The following is a 23,205-nucleotide window of genomic DNA, read 5'->3' on the forward strand; positions in this document are numbered from 1 at the left end:
AAAAGAACCCACTTTGTAGGTTCCACCTTGTTATTCACGGTGATGATTGGAGGTTGATAACTGGCCTTGCAGCAAAATGCTTTTGGCTTCAGATGCAAGAAAAGAGACAAAAAAGCTTTTATTCTTGTCAGCGGAGCTCACTGTCGAGTCCAGATGATCCCACTATCAACAATCTGTTGTGCTCGATTCGCCAAGCAGGCACCACATTTGCAACAGTCCCCAGTGAAGCACATGGATGCACCCATTAGAGGTCAATTAGACTAAAACTACAAGGATCGTCCTGGGAAACCGGATCCATTCTAAGATGTACTGCTGCAAACAATGTTACAAGACTTTTTAAAAGCCAGTGACAAGAAATGAAATGACTGGATGACTGATTTCTGTTTCATATTCGGATATCAAATTTAGATTTGATGTGACAGTTAACTTCTGGTTTGCTCATGTCCCCTCTGTGTCTGGGTCTCCTCTAACTGTCCTACTTTTTTTGTGCTTGTCTCTCTCAATATCGCCACTCCTAGATCTCTTATGGGGCGCCACTTTTTCTCAGAAGTACTTCCCTGCATGCCTTATATAATAGTGAAATTCCTCAAGGCTTATGTTCTTAATTATATTGCAGTTGTGGGTCCAAACACACTCATGTTGGAGGAAAAATAAACATGTCGGTGCACATGGGACAACTTTGTCCTTCACTCTCAGCTCTTCATTCAGCTCTCCAACAGCTTGATAAATACAGGCTCAGCCGACTGATGTATACGAGAGAAATGAGAACGAAATCCTAGAAATCCCAGGCTCGTAGTGTTTCATATAGACGAGATTTCCCGTGACAAATCAAAGCCTAAATGAAATTATCCATATATGATTTCCAAGTAGAGAGTAGATGGAGACCAAAACGTAGCTACTATGTTTATAGTGATGCAGATGTACGTTTGAGAAAAGCCATTTATCCTTGAGCTGGAAAAACTGAAAAAGAGAAAAGCAAGAAATCTGAATCTGATGCTCTGACTGATCCCAGTCCTAAAACCACACAGCAGGCAAGCTCGGCTAAAACAGGACATCTGAATTTAAGGCCTGAACAAGAGAACCAAACAAAAGGCGGCGCACTGTTAAAATAATCCTCCGAAGCCTCAGGCTCAGAGTTGGAAACCAGCAGAACGAGAGCCTGTGCTGCTGTTTTAACTTGCAAAGTGTGGCGCATCCAGATGCTCGTTCAGGGGGTTAAAGGACACAGACGCCAATGACAAGTGAAATTTCCTGATTTTAGGACGGCCATGAACAACGGAGCAGCACGACTGGGTTTATTTTTCAAGAAAATGTGACTGGGTCCACTCAGAACAAACAGCACAAAAGCAGCTTTAGAAAAATCGATGGGTGGCTGTTGTTGCCCCCCAAAATAGGGAAAGGTATTGACATTTCCGAAAACAAATACACAGATTATAGTGTCTTGGGAAAGACTGCAGGGCTTTGACCTTTAACCCTCAGAGACAGACACATTTCAGCTGTAAAGAGAAAACCAAAGACTTAATGATCGGTCCAGCAGCGCCACCAAGAGGACAGATGTTGTGTTGAACCCCGACAGACTGGTGCAGTTCTGAGAATCATCAGGTCGTAAATGTGAGGACTTTAGCCTTAATTTAACTACTCCTACAACCATAATCATGTTTCACTGCATGATAATATTCAACTGAGGGCAGAAACCCCTTTTATCAGCTTCCTTTTCAAAATGTCTGCCCAAAGCTCAGCGCTGGGCAACAGCAACTGATCATTTTAGACACGGAGAGGGGAGGAAGAAAGATAACCAAACCCAGTTATTCTCATTTTATTCTCACGGAGACGCACACGTTAAGGTGGTTGTTGAAGAATCTCTAGAACACTTCTGCACTATGCCATTCTTAACCTCAAGAAATAGCTGAAGACCACAGATTTATGTCAGGTTAGATCACAACACAGACGCCATACTTAAAACAGATATACTGATCCTGAAATAAACTTACAAAGGACACATCTTCATCTGAATAAGCCTCTCAACAACATCAGAAAATAACGTAGGAGTGATTATGAGTGCAAAAGAGACACTGGTATTATAAAGGAAATTGCATAAATAATATCAAAGTAAATAAAACATAACAAAACTTCACAACGACAGGACACAGAATCATGTTATTTTCATGGGAATGGTAAAAGTAATTCGCTGATTTGATGTTTAAAACAAAAGTGACTGATTCCAGATCTCTTTTAGCATCATATACAAAAATCACTATTCAACATCACACCTACTCGCCAAAATTAGGCGATATAAGAGGAAGCGTCTGATGTCACTCCTCAAATCTGCCATCCAGGATGCTTTCAAAAGTGAACGGCAGGAACTTGAAGCCCTGGCCTGAATAAAACTTGTTTTGGAACTCCACCCTGTGCACATAAAAAGAAAAAACAAAACAGAGTCGCAGATTTAAAAAGAGGACGAGTGTCAAGAGGAGCAGCAGCAGCACAGAGACAGTCAGGCTGATGACCCATGGTCTTCATTCCACCGCCACCCACCTGCACCTGCTCATGTCCCTGCTCCTGGCCCAGCGTTAGGGGCCGACACCCAAGCTCCCCCTCTGGAAAATGGCCAGGCTCTATTTTTAAAAGGCCAATGCTACTATAACAGCGCAATGACCTTTTAACTGAGAAGCCACAGATACCTCCCGCTCCATAGTCTGGAGTGGGATAAGGATGGAATTGTTTTGAAAATATTAACTGAATTTTTCATTCTGCCAGTCAAGGTCTCATATGGAGGTATTATTTGGAAGTAACATTCATATTCCTCGTCCAAGTTCAGGGAAATTGTCAGTCAGCTCTGGATTATTATTGGTAATTCTAGGAGAGACAATGCAGACAGGCTCTGCAGGTGGAACAGAGGATTACAGAAACGGGACAGAGAAGTCCAACAAAGGCAGGAGACATCAGGGTCGCATCCCTCATCACATTAATCCCGTGCACGTAGCAGAAATGCACAAACATGTTCTTGGTCAGCAGGTGGGAAAACAAAATTGGCCCAAGTAGCACAAACTGCGAGCGGTTTAGCAGTGAAGCCACACTGGTCCTCATAAACATCTATGAAAGGTTCAAAACCATAAACCTAAGAAGTATAACACTTACCAGTGCAATCGCAGCGCGTGCAAGAACGCTGACAGGCCTTCCATTATGAGTAGAATGGCAACTGTTAGAACTCCAAAGAAGAAAAAGACTATGGTGAGGAGAAAGAAGCCTCCAAAGCTTCTCGAGGAAAGGCCGATGTGCATCACCATGGACCACAGCACCTCCGACAACTCTGAGCAGGAGGGAGGAAAAGATTGCAGATTTATTTATTTATTTTTAGGTGAAAAGTATTTCCGAGCCTTTTAGGTACAGAGGGTAGGACTTACGAGCATGGGCAAGACTCAGGGCCCAAAGCCTCAGATAGGAAGCAGTGTTGGAGATGCAGCCCAGGCAGTACTCGATGGTGTGTATCGCCTGATGCACCGCCACATCGGCAAAGTTAAACTGTGGACAAAAACAAACAGCCAAATCGGAATTGTGTTTTTAAAAGAAAGAGCGCTTCTCCACATCAGTCCTGAGGTCCGTGTGGAAGCTAGTCAGACCATCCTTAAGATGCCCAGGATTAGGAAAGAACCCAGAATCAGAATTGGCACTTTTCATGCACCACTGTATTAGAACCTTATGCACAGCGGCTTACAAAGAAAAACACCCACTAGCTCCCACAGCTTGAGCTGCAGCCACGAAATAAATTGAGCACAATCAAACTATGACTATCAGGCCCAGCTAAAAGCAGCAGCCAATGCGGGACAGGAACGACTGAGGCACACAGACCACCAGAAACACTAGACATGCAGGGGACAGAAAACAGTGCATGGGTGCAAGCACATGTCCTACCTCTTCCTCCTCATGGGCCTTGACGGCAGACGACAAAAGGCAAGGCTTGGTTATTGACAACACGCACGGTTTGACACAGACATGAGTAAACAAAACAGCAATGACAGAAATCAGTTAGCTCACAGGGGGGGAAAGAATGGAACATATTACATGTATATAAGCTCATCTGGTAAAGAATTGCTTTAAAATGTTCGACTGATGACGTGAATGATCACGAGCGGTGGACCACAGAGGAGATATCAGCTTTCAGTTTCCTGTTTCAAACTGTGGTGAAGGGACTGAATTATTCAAAGATGTGGGATGTCTTCTTCCATGGTTCCCTAACAAACAGCCCCTCCCACCCCCACAAAAAAAGTCCCTCACCTCAGTTTCCTCTTCAGAGTGCTGTGAGAGCTGGTCGTGCTGGATGATTTCAGCCTGGTCCTCAGTGGGCCCATTGCCCACCCGGATCCCTCCAAAGTTCTGCGTGCCCTAAAACAAAAGACGGGTCAACGTTAGCAGAGATAAACGGATTTTAGCAGAGTGCCAAGTTGGTGGTCGGACTTATCTTACCAAGTGTTTCCGCCACAAATGCTGCCTCCGCAACACTAACGTTTTCACAACCAACATACAGGGGACACATGCAAGAGCGATTAACACCAGGAATATTTGGAGGCCCATCTGTAGATGGAAGAAGGGAAAAACAAAGTAATTAGTTTGCTTTCGTGACTTTAAATGTGGCAGTTGTGTGTTGGTGGCTTACTTGTCCACTGTACAGAGGTTTGTTACTGGGGTCGTTATAGTTGAAGAGGAACATGTTTATAAATGCGATGAGGAGGCTGGGAGCATCCTTGGAGGTGCGCGCAGTGAAGGAGACCCACTTATAAAAGATAAGAATGACGAGGTAGCCAAACAGGCTGGACATAAAAATAACCTCTGGGATGAATCCAAGGTAGATATTCAGTGGCTTTTTGAAGTACCTGCAAGCCACCACAATCAGTTTGTCACAAATATGATAACAGAGGAGAACCCTGAGGATAAATGGGGGGGTGCAGACTCACAGGTGATTGAAGAGACTGAGAGAAACACCAAACAGCATGTGGATGACTCCCAGGATAATGGACATCTTCATCTTGAACGAGTTCAAGAAAGTCAGCTTATTGACTGCAATGTTCCAAATCTGTCAGGAAACAAGACAAGGCAAGAAAATCTCTCATATTCTCGAGTGGAGTGACCATGAGTGACTACATTTCAGCAACAGACATTTACCGGGTCTATGCCGATGGGGTAAGGGCCCTTAAATACCCCATCAATGGCTGGGTCCAACTGCAGAAGCCGGTTGCCTTCCAGGGTTGCAAACCTGAGGAGAATGAGAAATCCCCTTTAAGGGTGATACAAAGCACCGCACCCCACTGGGCTTTAACAACACACACTCACGTCCAGTTGCCTCCCACTTGAGGGTCGAACATGGGCCTCACGCTCCAGCCAGAGCCAAACACATTTAATGACTTGGAGAAGCAGTCGTTGTAAATGATCCCAGTGTAGACCGAGAACACTCCCATCAGCAGGATGATGTAACGGCCCGCAAAGACCATGTTGAACATCTGCCGTAAGAGAGTCGACGTCAGCAAATGAACGCGTTAAGCGGATGGAGGAGAGGTGCAGCTGAAGGAACCAGGCTTCAGGTACAGCTGCAGAGGGCTGGACCAGTAACGGTGATGCTGATGAGATGGTCGGGATGGATTCATACCTCATTGTCATTCTTCTGGGCCATCAGTCTGCTCTCTCTCAGTACAAGATAGAGGGCGGCGCAGGTCATGAGGGCCCCGTGGCCCATGTCACCAAACATGACCGCAAACAGAAAGGGGAAGGTGATGATGGTGTATGGCGCTGGAGACAAGGGGGGATGGGGGGGGCAGTGAGGGAGGGGGGGAGGCAGGCAGGCATCACATGAGAGGAGGGTTGTGCCACCATACATAGCTCATCTCAACAAAGAAGTGATGGATGGTGAAGTGAAGTTTCTTCTGCTACTGAAATCCCGAGTTAAGCTGTTAAAAGATTCCTCTTGATAATAATGATGGTCTGGAGCTGCGGCCATGCTCACCTGGATTCATCTCACGGTAGGTGCCGATTCCATAGGCATCAACTATGTTCTGAAAGCCCGAGGTGAATTTGTTGGTCTTGTTATAGGTGGGAGGGGTCTGCTTGGTCTGCATCCTATTGAGGATGGAAGGCACAGTGGAGCCGCTCTTCTCCTAATCGCTCAACAACACAACATAGTGATGCAAATTAGTCTCAAAGGCCTGGTTTAGGTTTCACTCGTAGTGAAGAGAAAATAGTCCCTCAACCAACATTAGGACAAGCTGCTAGATGAAAGGAGTATCAGCTCAGTCCCATGCTTTACAGGGCCACCCTGCCTTTGCTTGGTCACTAGCGTTTGTTGCTACACCAGACTTCCTTCCTCTTTTGAGTCAGAGGTTGTACAGAAACTTTTAAATTCCATTTTCCTTTAGTTTCAAATGTTTCCCCATGAACTCAAACCAGATTTGGGAGATTATATACAGGTATACACACACATACACACAGCATTCCTCCAGTACCTAAATGATGTTGCCCAACTTTCCCCCCCCACTTGTAACGAGCGACCGCGAAGGGAAGTTGAACCTTGTTGATTTCAAAATGTTTCCACCACGTTCATTACACAACCAGCGTAGAGTGATATCCCAAACCCATCATTTGCCAACCGACCCGGGGAAGCGTCATCTGACTCACCGTCCCCCTCCGCAGAGCAAACTGGATGGAGTCCAGGTCGGAGACGGGACACCACACCTCGGCGATCAGACACTTCTGCGTCACGTCGATGTTGCAGAGGTTGAGAGTGTGGTAGATGGCCTTCATTTTTCTCACTTTGATGAACCACACCCTGACGGTCTTGGCTGCAGCCTGCAGGACCCTCTGCCTGTGGTCCTCAGTCTGGTTTAGCACCTTTGGGAACAGACAAATAGTGAGGCCAACGATGGGCTACCTGGTTACCAAACATTGGCTGTTATACTATTTAATTTAACAAATTAGGCATTAACACAGAACAGGTTTTATTTGTTTCTTTTTTAGTATATTTGCAGATGCTAAGGATGTAATTACTCTAAAAATGAATAAAGAGGCAGCAATCACCTGGAGAAAGTTACTAAACCACCGAGGCAGCAGTCCAAGGGCCTGTGTGCGGACCCCTTAAGGTTTGATATAAGACATTCTCACACGTGCTGCTGCTCACATTTAAAGCCCCGTCTCACGATCGACGGGACATTTATGCTCTCTGCCTACAGGTTTACTCACTCCAACCTAGGAACCCGTGTTCCAAACAGCTCCAAAATGTCCCTCATCATCTATTTGATCATTTGGGTTTTATATGTACATTATATGAAGAGTCACAGATCCACACATATCCAGGAGCCACTGGCGAGATATCACATGACAAAGACACGAACAGTTCTTGTTTGCTAAGTGTAACGAGGAAAATGCCTCAAGGGTTTACATCTCTGGTAACAAGTCAGTGGGGAGAAATTCCATACTGCAGTGACAAATAACAGCAGGGAACGAAGAAACGGTGCCTGGCAGACAACAAGTCCTCTACAATGGCATTAAATCAAGGTACTCAACTCACAGAGCTGGGGAAGAAAACGGCTGTTAGTAAGAGTTAAAACACATCTGCAGAGACAGACAGGACCTTAAAGAATAATGTTAAAGATGAAATCTCAGCATTTTCAAAGAACTCCTTTATTGTCATTTCTTGGGTTTTTTTTATTCCCCATGAGCAACTAAAAATACCAAAGCGGATTAGACCAGTTCAGGTTGATTTGGGAGTCAATTTAAATGCATTGTGGCCAAGTCCATTTACCATTTGCAGGTCCTCAATGCGCGCGTTCACCCCTGCTAGCATCTCTTTCCTCTCCTGAGGGGTTTCTGGACATGGGTACAATGTAGCTCTGAAGCTGAACAGGGGCAAGGAAGCAAACATGAGGCTCTGGCAAGAAAACACCACTTGATACAGTTCACTTAACAAGAGTTGCTGCTCATTTACCCCTCACAGATCTTCTTCACTCTATTCTTCAGCTGGTCTCCCTGGAAGAAGATGATGAAGACTGACTTGTGGACCTGGTCCCCCTGCGGGAACATCATGCATTTGGGATTAAGACAAGGACAACCGACTCATCCCCGTCCTCTACTTCTGTAAGTTTGAGACTGTAAAATCATATATCATAGAGAGAGCGTTCTTTTATTAGAGCACTGACTGTCGCGGGGTCCTCCAGAGAGTCTTCAATATCTGCCTGTCTCAGGAACACATTCCCTCTGCAAACCCTCCACAACATCCTCTCAAATGTTGGAATCCGCTCCCTTCCGATGACTCCGGCCACAAACCTGCGACACATTAAACAGCTATAACTCCTCTGCTGTGAAAGCTTGAGAAACCAAACCAGAATGAGACTGTGAAAATCATGTGACATGCTCATTTACATGGAATATTTGTGACTGGGATACCATAAATAAGTCACGTGTGTTGGCCAAGTGAGCTCGGCAACCCGAGCTTCCTTTGGGGGAAGGACTGGCTAATTGTTACACGCTCCTGTCAGACTCAGCTCTTCTGGACCTAATTACTCCCTAAATAAATGATTACTTCCATGTAATTAGGTAAAAGTGCAATAAAACGGGCTCACCCCAGTCTCAGAGGGGCCCCTCGGGGCGGCTCATTTGGGTCCATGAGCGTGGACGACTCCTCCAGTATGCTGGGATCCTCCATCTGCAGGAAGGTTACAGATCCCAAAGCACAATCATCATCTGCATTTATCTATATCCCTATATCATCAAATGTACATGAATCATTGTTATTGAAAAGTTGTGTGGATTAATAATTCACCCGAATTTAAGATCCCAACAATTTGGAGAATATTTAAACATTGATTTGGGCAATAAAGTGTAAACAATGTGTAATCGTTGACCGGGAAGCCTTTGTTCAGTTCTAATCATCCTACAACATTGAAATAAAAGTAAATGATTAAAAATAAGTAAAGCTGCTGTTGCTCGTACGTGTGGGGGGGAGATAATGAAAATATAGCAGCTTATCAGAACAACCAGCATCTCACTAAGGCAACCCATTAATGGCACTAATTTGTGTCCATGGACACGGTTAAATATTTATGGACGTGGCATAATTATGACCGCTACTTTGGCGTCTTCAGCCATAGACTTTGGAACACTAACCCAGTCCTGCTACTCCATCTGACACGATAATGTGGCCTTAGAGAAACCACACTCAGAAAAACGCTGACCTCATCGAAAAACTGCTGAGTACGACGCAGAATGTGCTTGAGTTCAGTCAGTTCCAGGAAGTTCTTCTTCAGGGCCTCTTGATTGGTGTTTATTTCCTTCAGCTCATTTTCAAGCTTCTCAAATGAGGCCTGTGAGGACAGGGACAACATGGAGGGTTCAGCAGGACCTACGTAACAACATATCAGGCGCTTTATGGTAAGAATGAAGCCAGCAGTCACCTCCAGGTCAATCATGTCTCGTGGAAAAGGGACCTCGGGGTTCTCTCCTGTGTCAACAATTGGGATGTTTGCCTTCTTTATTTCTTTTTCCACAAATCCTGTGCAGATGACATAGGAAGGATGCATAAAACCTCTAATCTCTTATTTTCGATGTCTCAAATAGCTCAATATGTCAACCTGAGCTGCACCTCGAACCACTAAATCAGAACTGGGTGATGGTACAGAGTTATCATCTACCCACACACATTTGAGCTCACTTACTCAATTTGCGATCCATCTCCTCACACCTTCGCACTTCATTGACAAACTTTCGTTGGAAGACGTTTACATCCGGGTTGAGCTGTAAGAACAGATATAAAGCAACCAGTTCATGTGAGGTGATTTTAAAGGACATTTCCAGTTGTGTCATAAGCAGTGGTGTTTTTTTTATTATCTTGTGTAATGTAATTGAATGAAAGATCTCATTTATTGCACAGACGTGCTCACAAAGCTTCCCCCAGGGTTTGGGAGAAGTGGGCCTCATCTGTGGAATGAGCAGCGGGTTCTGAGCACGTGAGGACCATGAGACTTCTACAACAATGTTGCTGATGTGTCGTCTTTCACAACAGCTTCCTGATTTTAGTAAAACTTATTAATTAACTTAATTAGGTGTGAAATGCCAGTCTGATGATAACACAGAAGGAAACAGTGGACTTACATCACGGAACTGCACCATTCCGATTTCTCCCAGTTCGCTGACACAACAGTAAGCTGCTTCAGACTGAAGGAAAAGCTGAGCCAAGGTCATCTCCTCACTTCTGAACAACTGCCCCATCTCGATGAAGACTGCGAGTGCTAATTAGCACCTCCAACCCCTAGAAACTAAACATGAATTGTGTCCGTCAGTATCAAATACTGCCAAAGGGAATTCCAGTTCAAGTGAAAACATTTTGTCCTTCGAAGTGAGACTTTGAGGGATCTGACGGGCATTCAAGACAGGTCTGCTTGAAGAACTCAAATAAGTCGATTTAAGGCAGCTTAAGAAGGTTTCATCCTCTTTTGTTCCGCTCAGAACAGAGAAAAAAGATTCTTGTCGTGACGATATAAAACACTGCACACGTTTAATGTAATAATGCATTAATGCTGGTTTCCCCCATTTTAACATCGTGTAGCTAAAAACAATAACCTCCCCAACACACACACACACACACACACACACCACACACACACCAACACACACCACACACACACACACACACACGGCTTATCTATGGATTACACGGCAGCATGTGACCTGGAGCTCTAAAAGCCTCGACACTCCCATCGCAATTTCAAAACTCTACAACAATATACAGGAAAGCTGCACATTTTCAATAAACTCCCCGACCCAATCGCATCAAGGCGCACAAAAGAATGTTTCAATTCCCTGGAGACGATCTGCATTATAGGTGCGCGTACCTGTCAAACGGTAGTTGGGTTCTAAGAGACAAAACCGGCGTCTAAATACAAAGAACCCACCGAAATGATCAATATAAAGGCAATATTAAGGTACCGTCTGACAATAACCTGTGAGTCTCCATATCTGTTCTATTAATTGACCGAAGTCAACAGGTAGTTTATTTCTACAAACAAGCTCGATGGACGTCACGCAAGAGATATTATTTTCAGAAAGATGCGAGTTAATTATAGACGGTTAATGCACTTAACAATGCACTTAACAATGCACTCCGACAATAAACGTGTATTTGACAGTAAACAGCGTAATTTGGAGCTAACAAAGTAGCTAACCAATATGACGCGCACCTGTTGTTTAATATTTGACCTAATCTTGCCTGCGCCATTATCGTCATCACCGAGTAAGCAAAAGAATTGAATGTCTACACTATGTTATAGACAATAAAGGAGAAAGCTCAATGAAATGTCCTTACTGCCGTAGACTATCACGCTTCTCTCTCGAATTGTCTTCTTGGTTTCTGACGGTGGTTCGGGCAAACCATTCTATTGCTTCCTCTGTTCGCTATTTCTTCTTCTACTGTTAGTACCGAGTTGACGTCCTTTCTTTTGCAATGCTGCCACCTGTCGGTCAGGCATATAATTGCTTACAATTTAAACACACACACACGAATATACGTAATTTGCTGTCACTTTGGTTTTATTTGAATCGTTTGCGAAATCATGGCAAAATTAAAGGCTTTCTCTATTATGGTTATAATATGATGATATGATGATATCATGATTGTGAATATTCCCTAATATCTAGTGGCAACCACGCGCAACTAAGGCTGTTTAAATTGTATTTAAATTGTATGTGTCAATTTAAGACAAAAATACAGGATGTGATTTGATGAGAAATTAAGCAGTACTGACTAATGATGGCATAATTTAGTCATTTAGAAATTTGTTTAGCTTAGATTGGAATGCCCTTTCGTTTTTATGTGACATCCACTGCCACATTGTGGTCATCAATGTAAATACAGTCTAAGACGTTTAACATTTTATTTTGAACACTTCTACCGAAAATAGCTCAACTTGAAAATCGTAACTCGACGCTATTGGCATACGCATGTAGTTCCACATCGCGACCACTGGGGGCAGCAGCTGTACCTACAGGCTAGTGGGTCGCAACCGCGATTGAATTGAACTTGAAATTGGAGCTGAAAGGACACGGTATGCTAATTGACCCAATTATTATTACGATTTTCTGAATCAGACAAATATGAACAACGTCATATAACTATAGTGTTAGCAAAGTTTTAGCTTTAATTAATGCTCAGTCCATTGCGAATTATTTATTCTTTTAAAGGGGACAAACGCGATTAGCAAGGTTTGGGCCGCTTTGCTCTTTCGCCAATTAAGGGAGTTCGTTCACTCACCTGCATGATCACGCTCACACAGAAACTGCAAGTTTTGCAAATATAATATAGAACATTTAGTGTTGTTCTGAAATAGTGTTTATCGCTCTTGATACCGTAAATGTGTAAGCTAGGTACTGATAACACTCGGGCTATTGTGTATAATATGATTAAGATAATCGATTCCAATATTATGTATGCAAAACTTATAATTTTCTATTTGTAGAATAAAAAATCATATGCAATTCTGTCATATCGTGCGCGATTTCATAAATAGCTGCCATCTCTGCTTCAAAGTTGCAGTTCTCCTTATGAACAGTGGGTGGCAGCATTCCGTATTCTGGGCGCAGAACATTCCCGAGATTTTTGTTTATGAATGAAAATGAATGATCATAACAATGAAAACTTGAAATATAAGTTAGATTATTAAGTATTGTAGAAATTAAATTTGTCAGACATTCACCCTGGTTTGCTACAATGACTGGCAAATGGTTCCTGGTGGTGCTCCGGTTCAATAGGTGGGGACCAAATGGGGTGGAGCCCCTCCAGTAGGGAGAGCCAGGGGAGGGATAGTGGCAGGCTGTAAGAAGGGAAAAGTTTGCCTGGGTGATTCCAGAGAGCACAGGCATTTGAGTCTGGCACACATACCTCAGCTGTGAGAGGCCCAACTCCCCTTGGCTGGCTGGCATCCCGAGCAGATCAGAGAGAGAGAGTGAGGTGAGGGTGGAAAGTACATTGAATCGTACAGGAAGACAAGAAAGAGGCAGACAAGTGGTGGAAAGAGTAGCTTTAAAGCTAAAGGAAAGTAGAGAAGAGCGAGGTCGGGGCAGCGTGCAGGTCGTTTTTCACAAGTGTATTTTTATCTGTGCTGATCGTTGGAGACCATTTGTTTGTGGACCCGGCAACCATGGCGGATACAGGTGTCAAAAAGGAGCACGCAGTCTTGGAAGAGGTGCCTTACGATGACGACGAAGTGGCTCTGGTGGCCGCCGCCACAGAGCCAGCAGTGGATGACAAAATCCCAGCCGAGGAGGGGGACCCGGCCTCCGGCCCTGGAGCCAGAAGTGAAGCGCAGACGAACGGCGTCCTGGTCCTGTCTCTGCTGGACAAGATCATCGGGGTGGTAGACCAGATCCAGCATACCCAGAATGGGCTGGAGGCCCGGCAGGAGGCCATGGAGAAGTCCGTGTTAAACATCCAAGGGGAGCTGGCGAAGTTGTCCAAGAACCACGTGGGCACCACCGACACGGTCAACAAAATGCTGGAGAAGGTGCGCAAGGTCAGCGTCAACGTGAAGACGGTGCGCAGCAACCTGGAGAAGCAGGCGGGTCAGATCAAGAAGCTGGAGAGCAACGAGAACGAGCTTCTGAAGAGACGCAACTTCAAAGTGCTCCTCTACCAGGTGTGTGTGCGTGCGCATGTGTGTGGGGGGTCCTCCCAGAATGTGCATGTACTTGTTCTGCCTTATCACTAATGATAGAAAACATCTTGTAAATGTGGGACTAAGAGGGATTTTATCGTAGTTTATGCACAATCCGTGGAAGAGGTGTGTCACATTCCTGCTATCACAGAGGGGAGCGATGAGGAGCAGAGCTCATGCTGCTGCATGAGTTGGCTGCAAGGAAAATAACTGTGAGGGTGAGGAGAGCAGGCAAAGCCTCCACGCTTCACTTTCCCTCGTGTGTGGAGTCACATTTTCCTTCAACTGGCGGTTTACAAAGATCTCCTCTCTTTCCTCCCCCATGCGGGACCTCTAACTAACCAAGGGAGCGCTTGTTTTTTCGTGGAAAAATAAATTGGCGAGGACAGATGGGGAGGAGAGGCCAGACTTTGGATCATGTGGACCCTTTTGCTAATCTGGTGCCGTATTTCACACCTGAGAATCTGTGAGGAGAGATGCGTGTTCTCATCTTTGGTCTGATCCACATGAGATGGAGGACCGCTCCCTTTTCACAGATGTTTGTGCAGTAGAGAGGGAGACACGTGAAGGCTGCCCCACCCTCACCCCCCCCCCCCCCCCCCCCCCCAGCCCAGCCCAACCCTGCACTGACAAATCTTTACCAAAGACACATAAAGACATAACTGAGTGACAGTGGGGGGGCAGATTTATGCCGCCAGCTGTTATTTACCCACAGGACGTTATTTACCCACGGACAGTTAAACTGACCCACGGCGAGCACGTGCACGTTTTACCTTTGAACCACAATGTGAATCTGGAGGGCGAGTGTGTAGTCAGGGAGCGGGTGTTTTTGAGAATCCACCCAGGACCTTCGCAGTGATGCTGTTTAATTACCCCGCAGGGTGGGGCAGGAAAGACATTTTGACCACACGTGCGTCCTACGGCCGCGGACGCGTTCATGAGTTCTTCAGCAGTATTGAACAGGTTTGCCTCTCATCTCATCACCAACAGCAAATAGCCTGTTGAACACAAGCAGCGCGTGACCTTTGACCCCAAATCTGTAAAATTGTTGACTTGACCAACGAAGAAGTAACAACAAGAAGTGACACCAGTTAACGCAAAGCTAGCGAATCTGTGTTGACTTAAAGAGATTATCAGATCCTGACAGGCAGCTGCTGCCGTGGTGGGCGCCAGTTCCGCCTACTAATTGGTTTGAGTTGGCGTTTATTAGCCTGAGGAGTTCAAAAGAAACCCCGAGAAACCTCTCGGTCCAGCTCTGTTTGGTCTGGCTGGTTTGTTGCTGGGCTGAGGTGGGCCATCCAGCAGAAACCCCCCAGTTGGTTCTGGATTCTGAACGCAGTGGAAAAACTGACCAGCAGCTCTGCGCATGCAGAACCGGGCCGCGCCAGTAGATGGCACTAGTCTGCATATCACATGGTAGGAAGATGTTAAAATGCAGTGAAGAAGAGCTCAAACCATTCCAGGCTATTGAGTTTACATTTTTAGGTTTATTTTCCTCTCGTTTTGATTTTTTTTTCCTCTTGTAAATGTCTTTTAAAGCTAAAACTCCAATCATTCGACATGGCACAGCACAGCTCCTCCCAGCTTTGGGTGTGTTTCTCAGTAGCAGCTAATGTTTCAGGAGGTTTGCTTCACTAGCCACAAGGCTACAAAGCCTCCACACCTATTTCTAGATACACATGTCCGGACTGGGTATCACGCAGCTCACTGGGGAGTCACGAGCCTGACCCAATCGTTTGCACGTAGTTCTGAAAACACTCATGAATCTTTGCGCTCGCTCAGAAATAGCATCGACTGCTATGCTTCATAATACACCTTATCTGTTTAATCGTGTGGACTTGGATGTGGGCGAGTGGAATTAGGGTGTGTTTGGCTGCAGATCAGTGTTACCCATATGGCCAGCCCTGTCAGAGAGATGTAAAAGTTCTCAGTTACAGCCTACTTAATTCTGCCTTGGGCTTGCAGAAGGTTTAGAGCTCAGATTGCAGCACACAAGTCTTCCTCTGTGGAAATAGTTTTTCAGCTCTTTCAAGGAAGGCTTCATTCAAATCACTTTTATTGCATGTTAGTTGTTTTTTTTTATGTCGCCCTCAGTTGGAGACAGGCATCTCCTTACAAGCACATTGGTCAGAACCAGCAGGACCACTTAGCATTTAACTAGCAGCACCAAGTTGGGATCGTGACTCATCCCGCCGGCATCTCTTCTTCTGCCAACATGCCAAATAGCTCTCCTTTCTTCTTGGTTCCCTCTCCCACCAACACTCCCACTGTTAATTTATGTGGTTCTTATCCAAGTCAGATGTCTAACTTCATGATTCACTCCACCAAGTATCCAGTCTGGCTTTCATCTCGTTTCCCTGATATCTGGGATATCTGGGAGGCTCCACATTTCACCGCTGCGTTCCCGGGCTGGCCGAATGGGGCCGTACCATGTTCCCGGGTGGTTAATGTGATTACTGTGAAATTGTGTCGTACTTATCCAAGAGTCTTGACTATTTTCAGAGCAAACAGATTCTGGCTCTCGGAGAGCTTCAGCAGCAGCTAAAGTGAGAATCGAAGAATTTTGAGAGGAAACAGGCGTTCTTCTCGCCGCGTAACCGATTATTTATTCACCAGCATCAGGGTCGGAACACCGAGGGATGTCAGGGCATGTTGAAAAGTGCAACACAGCGCCATTATCACTAAAATAATACCTCTTTATTGTCTGGAAAACAACCGTAATGAAAGAAATTTCCTGCTGAGCTCCCATCTGCTCTTATTCACCTCATTTCCTGTTTCAGTAACACAAAGGTGGTGCCTCTACCATCCTTTTAACTAACAAGGCCATCTACTTCAAACACACAAGCACAAAGTCTAGGTTTGGCAAATTTGTGCAGGGTTAATTTTATACCCTCGGTTAGGGTCCAGATCAGGTATACAACACTCTGCCCTGCGTCTCTCAGAGGTGGAAATGCTGACTGCGTGACTGCGGCCACCCCCACGCCTCCACTATGAGCGTGCACAGTTTGTTCTGGCAAACCTGTTTATACATTCGGTCTATTATTACATTTGTTTCTATATTGTATCAGAATATGTCATCTGGAGTTGATTGATGTGCTTTCGTAGCTCCCGGGGAGAAGTTCAAACGAGGTCAGCCCTGAAAACACGGCAGAATGTGACGTGCCCGGCTGCGTGCGAGACGGCCGGCTGCCTCGCTGCACAGTCCCAGAACGCAGCGGCAGACAAAACCATTCAACAGCGGTCTGGTGAACAGTGGTCGGCGTCACGAAGCGCGTTGGCCAGCTCACAGAAATGTGTCCACGCCGCACATCGCAGCTGGGCGGAGGCTGCAGATACCGTCCGGCAGGTTTATTCCAAGATCTGAGGGCACACCCTGCATCTCACGCAACACCAAATAAAATGTCGGCCATATTATCCGAGACATGTAATAAAGGAAACTGCTATGTTGCCTATGAATATAAATACACCCGCAGTATTGCTATGGAATGGACGAGTGTTCTGTTTCATCGCAGGAGTCTGAATTCATCGATTACTTGTATGTGTGTTTGTCTTGGCTGCTGTTGTGCCCCCAGTATAAACTCTATAACTTTTAACTAGTGTCAGAGACATGGCTACAGCCCTCTGGTTTCATGTGAAGGTAGCGGGTGTATCTCTGCTGACAGCGTGCTCCTCCTGTCAGTAGATTTCTGCCTTATTGGCTGCCGCTGACACGGTGCCAGGATGCTCCCCGAGGTGTAGTAGCCTGTGGATTAGGCTCAGCATGCGCCTGGATGTTGAGAGACGATCGCAAAGTGAATGTTCCACAGTCACTGTATGGACATTTGTACTTGTACTCGTAGTCAGTTGCTAGCGTTCGTGCTCGTCTAGGTTCATTAAAGTGTTAGCACTTTCTCAAACCACACATCACATGTTCCTTTTAGGTCATTTGAGTTTGCACGGGGTATAAAATAAAAAAACCCTGTTTCTAAACAGTTTATTTTTTAAAAAAAACATTCCTCTTACATGAGTACAAAGGAATGTTTGTGCTTACCGAAGGCTTCTGCAAACATGGGCCTCGATATTGGAGGGAAAAGTGTTATATAACTTATTCCTGTGTGCTAGCTTCTAGTTCACAAACACTTTGAGTGGAAAAGAACATTTTCTGCCTTTGCACTGATCTGACCCTGGGATTTCTCTGGCTTCAGCCTCACGTACGTGGGGAAAGTGTAGAAAATGCCCTCCCTTCCTTTAGGTGCCCACGTGGAAAGTCACAAATTACTGTGAGAGGAAAACCAAGGAACTCCCTTCCTTTGGTGTGACGTCACCATGTTGCAAGACAGGAAAACAGGCCTTCTTTCCATAGACTGTATCGTGGGAAGGGTGGCTGGTCTTTCTGCTGCCAGAGAAATATTATAGTTGTTCTCAAGCAGACAAATTAGCCTCTTTAAAATGAATTTATTATTCATTACTGTGCTGTAACAGACACATCCTTCCAAAAGCACCCGAGGGCCTGTCTGTTGTTGGGGCAGGAATAGGAACATAAACATGAATGAGCAGGGAACATTACCCTGCTTAAATTAGCCTCAGGCAATTTTTAGGTATCAAAGCAGAGCAAATTCTGCACTTACGGGCCACATACGTGCAGACCCCCAACTCTAGCCCATGTCAATCTGTCAGCGTGCTGCAGGCGTCACTGGGGCCCGTGATATCACTCATTGTGAAAGCTGAGTGCACAAGTCCAGGGACTGGACAGGATCAGACAGCTGCCGCGGTGACTCACCAGTGGAACCTTTCATCACACGGCCCAAAAAGGAACGCCGTGAGCACACTGTGTCTGTCCGTGTGTTTATCTGTGAGCCTGGAGGCTGCAGAATGTCTGCAGCCCTGTGGAGAGGTCTGAGCCCTGACTGTTAAATAAGTCCACCGATTCCCTCCAATCACTGGAAAACAAAGTTTATTCATCGTTCGGAATTCGGAAAAGTCAGATTCAATCTATGCCTGTTTGTGGTTATTCAAGGGTTTGGTTAGAGTATAAGAGAGCATAACAGAGAGAGCGAAGCGCCAGGCTGATGACAATGTTTGCTGTGTTGTCCATGGTAACAGGAAGTAATGTCATTTTCCGTGAAACCTGGCCTTGTTCAAGACAGAGCGGTGGATTTAAACACAGACGCAGCAACAAAACTGTGGTTTTATGCACGATTGTGTTATTGTCAAGGTAATTCTGTGTTGAGAGTCTCGGCCTGCTGGAGGTTTTGGTGCAATTCGAACAGTTCTGGGTTTGTCAGGGCGACTCAAACACACATTCATGCAGGCACACACCCCCTCAGAGGAAATCCCTCTTTTCCTTCAGTCTTTTCCAGCAGGTATGACTCATTCCAAACACACACACAGTCTTTCCATTGATGTAAATGGGAGGGGGGAGGAACTGTGGAACTAATGAATCTGAGCCTCACAGGCTCTTCCTCGGTAATCAGCCTGTGGAAAACTGATAATATCCCTTCCACAAAGATACGTGTCAAGTGTCAACACGTTAGAAGATTCCACTCTCATGCGATAAGTATAACACACAAATTCATTAATTAGTGTCGAGCATACAAGGTTACACACATGCATACGCAAGCTGTGCTTTTGACACAGTGCAAAAAAGTTTAGTAGGTTTTTGTTGGCTTTTTTAAAAAAATTCAAAGCGGTCTAACAGGCTAAAGTGACATCGACAGTTTCCAAGATTCACTGCTGGTTTTCCTCTGCCCATAAAAGCTTCTTGTTGAGGTTGTTGTAATTCCAGACCCACATTCACAGGGCGCCTTAATGGAAAAGCCCGTAAATAACCGTGGTTTGTTCACACTGGAGGGGTCTGTATCTATGAGAGATAAATGTTGTCTTCCCTCCTCCATTTGTACCAGAGAGGGACACAAAATTCATTTAGATAGATGTTTGCAATCACATGACAACCTTTTGTAAAAAGAAGAAATCTGTGCAAGTTTGCGCAGTATTTCACAGTCTTGCTATGAAATTGTAAAATGTTACGAGAGTCTGGACTTTTTCAGCTTAACAGTGTGCGTCATGGATCCAGGAGTATCCCAGAATTAATCATAAATTGAAATAAATGCAGCTAAGCTTCTCTTGGTTCCACATGCAGGCCTGCAAAGCAGGTGCAGTATTGAGTTAAGCTAAATTGCCATATGTCCACAACACGCTATGTTGGTAATTCGTTGCCGAGATGTCAGCTGTTTATCCAGCTAAATTTCACCACCCGGTGGAGACGGCATGAGCAGGTGGTTGCCATGGAGACAGAGTTCTGTGTTTATCTGTTGCTCAGTGAGTGTGTCTGTGTGTGTGTGTGCATGCATAGATGTGGAGGGGTTAGGGGTGTGCAGCAGCATGGTTGGTTGGAGAAAGACACATGTTAGTACGAGCGAATGCCGCTGTGGAAGGTAGCCAGAGAACGGTAGGTGGAATTCAGAGAGAGGGGAATGCCAGCTGAAAATAAACCCATACAGAGCAGGTTGGCCTCACCCACAACACACACCAGCCCCAGATAAGGAGGAAACATCCATTTTATGAGGGTATAGAGATGAGGCCGAGGTGCTCGGCTCAAAGCCACATATCAGTCACCAAGGTCTTCGATGAAATCAAAGGATACATGTTGTTCAGGGTACGCAGGGGTCTGTCCTTGTTGCCGTTCATAACGCATGGGAAAGTCATGAAGCGCTCAGAAAAACAACTATAGGGAGGGGGGGCAGCAATGTTGGTTACCCTGTTGGAATCAAACAGATCAGATAAACCAGAATGGAGGTTCTCATGTGAAATGTGATTCATTCTTGTCAGATGCAATTGACATTTATTTTTAGCCTGAAAATGTCACAGTTGTTAAGACACACTAACACGGTGACAGAAAATCTACTTGCGGCAGGATTTTACAGCCTGTGTCTTCTAGTTTCAGTATGACTGCGGAGGTATGTTGTACGAGACACTTGGTTATACCAGCTCATGCGGTTAGATTTAGAATAAATGTAAAGGGGTTTTGGATGTGCAATGCATGGCTCGATTGTGCCAGAGACCACTAGATGGCACTCTGCACTAACGCAGCAGTGAGGCACGTGCTTGGGCATTTAAATGACACGTGAAGCTTTGACATTAATTAATAGCATGCAACACATTCAGGATGCCTGCTGATATTGTAGGAAATGTCAAACCTCGATTATTCTACTCTGGTTATGGCTTCATAATTTTTGATTATTTTCTTTCGGTCTTATTCCCTCAGGACCAGGCGAAGCCAGTAAAGACTTCTAAAACCAAAGAGGAGGCAGTTGTTGAAGAAAAAGTCACGGAAGGTCTGGGGAAAATACCCGAGGAGGGACAAGATCAACTCCCAGGAAATGTCAATTCTGATGAAGAGGTGGAGATTGAAGAGATTATTGAGGAGTCTCGTACCAAACGCCTCCAGCGCAGCACCAAGCAGCAAGTGGACAACATCAAGAAAGCCTTTTCCAAAGAGCAAATGGAGAAGACCAAGACAAAGACCAAGGAGAACTACGAGAAAACCAAGCAGAAAACCCGTGAGAACCTGGAGAAGACAAGGCAGAAAACCCGTGACAACCTGGAAAAAACCAAGCACAGCCTGGAGAAGAAGATTGGCAAGATCGGAACCCGCATGACTCCAAACCAGGAACGTCGGGCGAAGATGAAGAGCTCCAAAGACAAAGTAAAGAAGTCTCTCACTCCTGACCACACGGTCTACGCCCGCTCCAAAACCACCGTGTACCGCGTGCCGCCCTTCACCTTCCACGTTAAGAAGATCCGCGAAGGAGAAGAAGAAATGCTGCAGACCACAGAGATGGTGGAAGTGACCAAGGATGAGGGTCAACCTGGGGAAGAGAACGGCCTGGGTGTGCATGTGGAGGTGGATGAAGATGAGCTTGTGAGCGTTGAGAGCCCAGAGATGGAGGATCTGCTGGAGGTGACAGAGGACTCCCTGGTCGTGGTGGAGGCATCCCACGCAAATAAGGCCCAACATGAATGAAGCATCCCACCTCTGCCACAGTGGGAATAAGAGTAAGATGGAAGGAACGGAGTCTCGTCAACAAGGACACAGATTTAGTCACAGGGACTCGATACATGATCACAGTTAATGGCACCTCACTTTCTTTTGTAATACCAAACAAATATCTGTCACATGTGCTTCACTGCAGCATAGAAATAGGGAAAACACAGTTTAAAAAAAAGCAAAAAAAATAGCTTTAAGTTGCTTTAGACTGACTTATTAGACGTGCTCTTTGTTGTGTTGATAAAGTGATTAATGAGAATACAAAACAAACCTTATGCATATACTTCAAATGTCATGTGTTTTATACTATTTGCCATGTTGGGTGTCCAAAGAAGGGTAATAGGACGTTTTGGCTGGATTTCTACGGATGGTTTCAGTGTGATCTGCTTGGAGTAAAGTAAAAGATTTAAAAAAAGAAAAGATAATGTTTTGGTTTGTCATCATGGCTATAGTTCTATTGTACATTTAGCATTAAAATATATTAAAAGTAGAAAATTGTGATTTAAGATTGATGTCTGTCTACTTCTGAGTAGGTCGTGCTTACACTATTTTAATGCAGCCAGCACGGGAATACACACTGTACACTTGTAGAAATTGCTTGACTCCAATAAATACCATGACATTCAAAAGCATGATCTTATCTATTCAGAAATTGCTACAGTTCTTAATATGAAATGACCATTAGATGTAGCTCAGTGTTGGATAGACAGTAATATCAGGTGTTAATGTGAGCACACAAAGCTTATAAAGTAGCGTCATCCCGATGTATCGCTATATTGAGTGTTGAGTATTTTGCTGGGTGAATACTAGAGATGATAAAGGAGCGTGTTTTCTCACTCATTTTCTGTTTGTGTGTGTTTGTACATTTATATTAGTTGGGGATTTCACTCACCGGTGTCTGGCTACCTTATGGCAGTATTTTTAAGGGTAAGGTATGAATCAAAGTTGAATGGTACATCAGTTAAGATTAGGGTAGTCTATAGAAAGGGATGAAAGTAAATATAAAGCCCCATACAAATAGATGTGCAAACTTGTTCATTTTATACTGATATTTTGCTCAAATGCTGTATATGTGTCAGTACGTAAGCATCGAGACATCACACAATGAATTTGATTAGTCTTCTAACACCGACTTGATTTTTTTTCCACAAATTGACAATCTACATTGTCATTAGTCTTGTCTAAGAAATGTCATTATGTATATTTTGTCCTGTTTTACAGTTCTGAAAATGGAAGAGGATTCTCCATTTGGTCATTCAAACTGTAATTTGAGCGACATTGCTAATATTTTTTAAGAAGCTATAGTGGTGAGCAACTTCTTACAGTCACTCTTGATGTTATTAACAAATACTCACAAAAGCTTTGGCGATAAACTTGCATTTGTGTTTAACACTTCGATGCGCTTTCGCATTTTCAGTATAAATAAAATATTTCTGACCATTAAGCCGTGTCTCATTTTTACTTCATTGTTCTGTCCGCCAACGCAATAATGTG

General features: G+C 44.7%; 2 protein-coding genes across 5 annotated transcripts; one reads left to right on the forward strand and one right to left on the reverse strand.

Annotated features, from left to right (window-relative positions):
- Nucleotides 1-1,800: 1,800 nt before the first annotated feature.
- atp6v0a1a (ATPase H+ transporting V0 subunit a1a) lies at nt 1,801-11,499 on the reverse strand. 4 transcript variants are annotated; one of them, XM_057014276.1, is made up of 22 exons: nt 11,342-11,499; nt 10,132-10,295; nt 9,696-9,774; nt 9,435-9,532; nt 9,216-9,344; nt 8,604-8,686; nt 8,181-8,307; nt 7,970-8,052; nt 7,787-7,880; nt 6,664-6,876; nt 5,996-6,146; nt 5,642-5,781; nt 5,329-5,495; nt 5,161-5,251; nt 4,953-5,071; nt 4,655-4,871; nt 4,465-4,572; nt 4,276-4,383; nt 3,913-3,930; nt 3,405-3,522; nt 3,139-3,310; nt 1,801-2,406 (listed from the first exon to the last, which is right to left on the reverse strand). In XM_057014276.1, exons 2-22 carry the CDS (start codon nt 10,246-10,248, stop codon nt 2,313-2,315), a joined length of 2,526 nt encoding a protein of 841 aa, XP_056870256.1. In that variant the 5' UTR covers nt 10,249-10,295; nt 11,342-11,499; the 3' UTR covers nt 1,801-2,312. The 4 variants fall into 4 exon arrangements, with proteins under 4 accessions (XP_056870256.1, XP_056870254.1, XP_056870257.1 ...); XM_057014274.1 differs by having other exon boundaries at nt 3,913-3,957; XM_057014278.1 differs by lacking the exon at nt 1,801-2,406 and adding an exon at nt 2,476-2,696 and having other exon boundaries at nt 3,913-3,957.
- Nucleotides 11,500-12,858: 1,359 nt separating this feature from the next.
- cavin1a (caveolae associated protein 1a) lies at nt 12,859-23,155 on the forward strand. Its single transcript, XM_057014291.1, has 2 exons — nt 12,859-13,667; nt 20,929-23,155. Exons 1-2 carry the CDS (start codon nt 13,173-13,175, stop codon nt 21,685-21,687), a joined length of 1,254 nt encoding a protein of 417 aa, XP_056870271.1. The 5' UTR covers nt 12,859-13,172; the 3' UTR covers nt 21,688-23,155.
- Nucleotides 23,156-23,205: the final 50 nt, after the last annotated feature.

The sequence above is a fragment of the Takifugu flavidus genome, chromosome 18 (assembly GCF_003711565.1).
Source record: "Takifugu flavidus isolate HTHZ2018 chromosome 18, ASM371156v2, whole genome shotgun sequence".
In the NCBI taxonomy this organism is placed as follows: domain Eukaryota; kingdom Metazoa; phylum Chordata; class Actinopteri; order Tetraodontiformes; family Tetraodontidae; genus Takifugu; species Takifugu flavidus.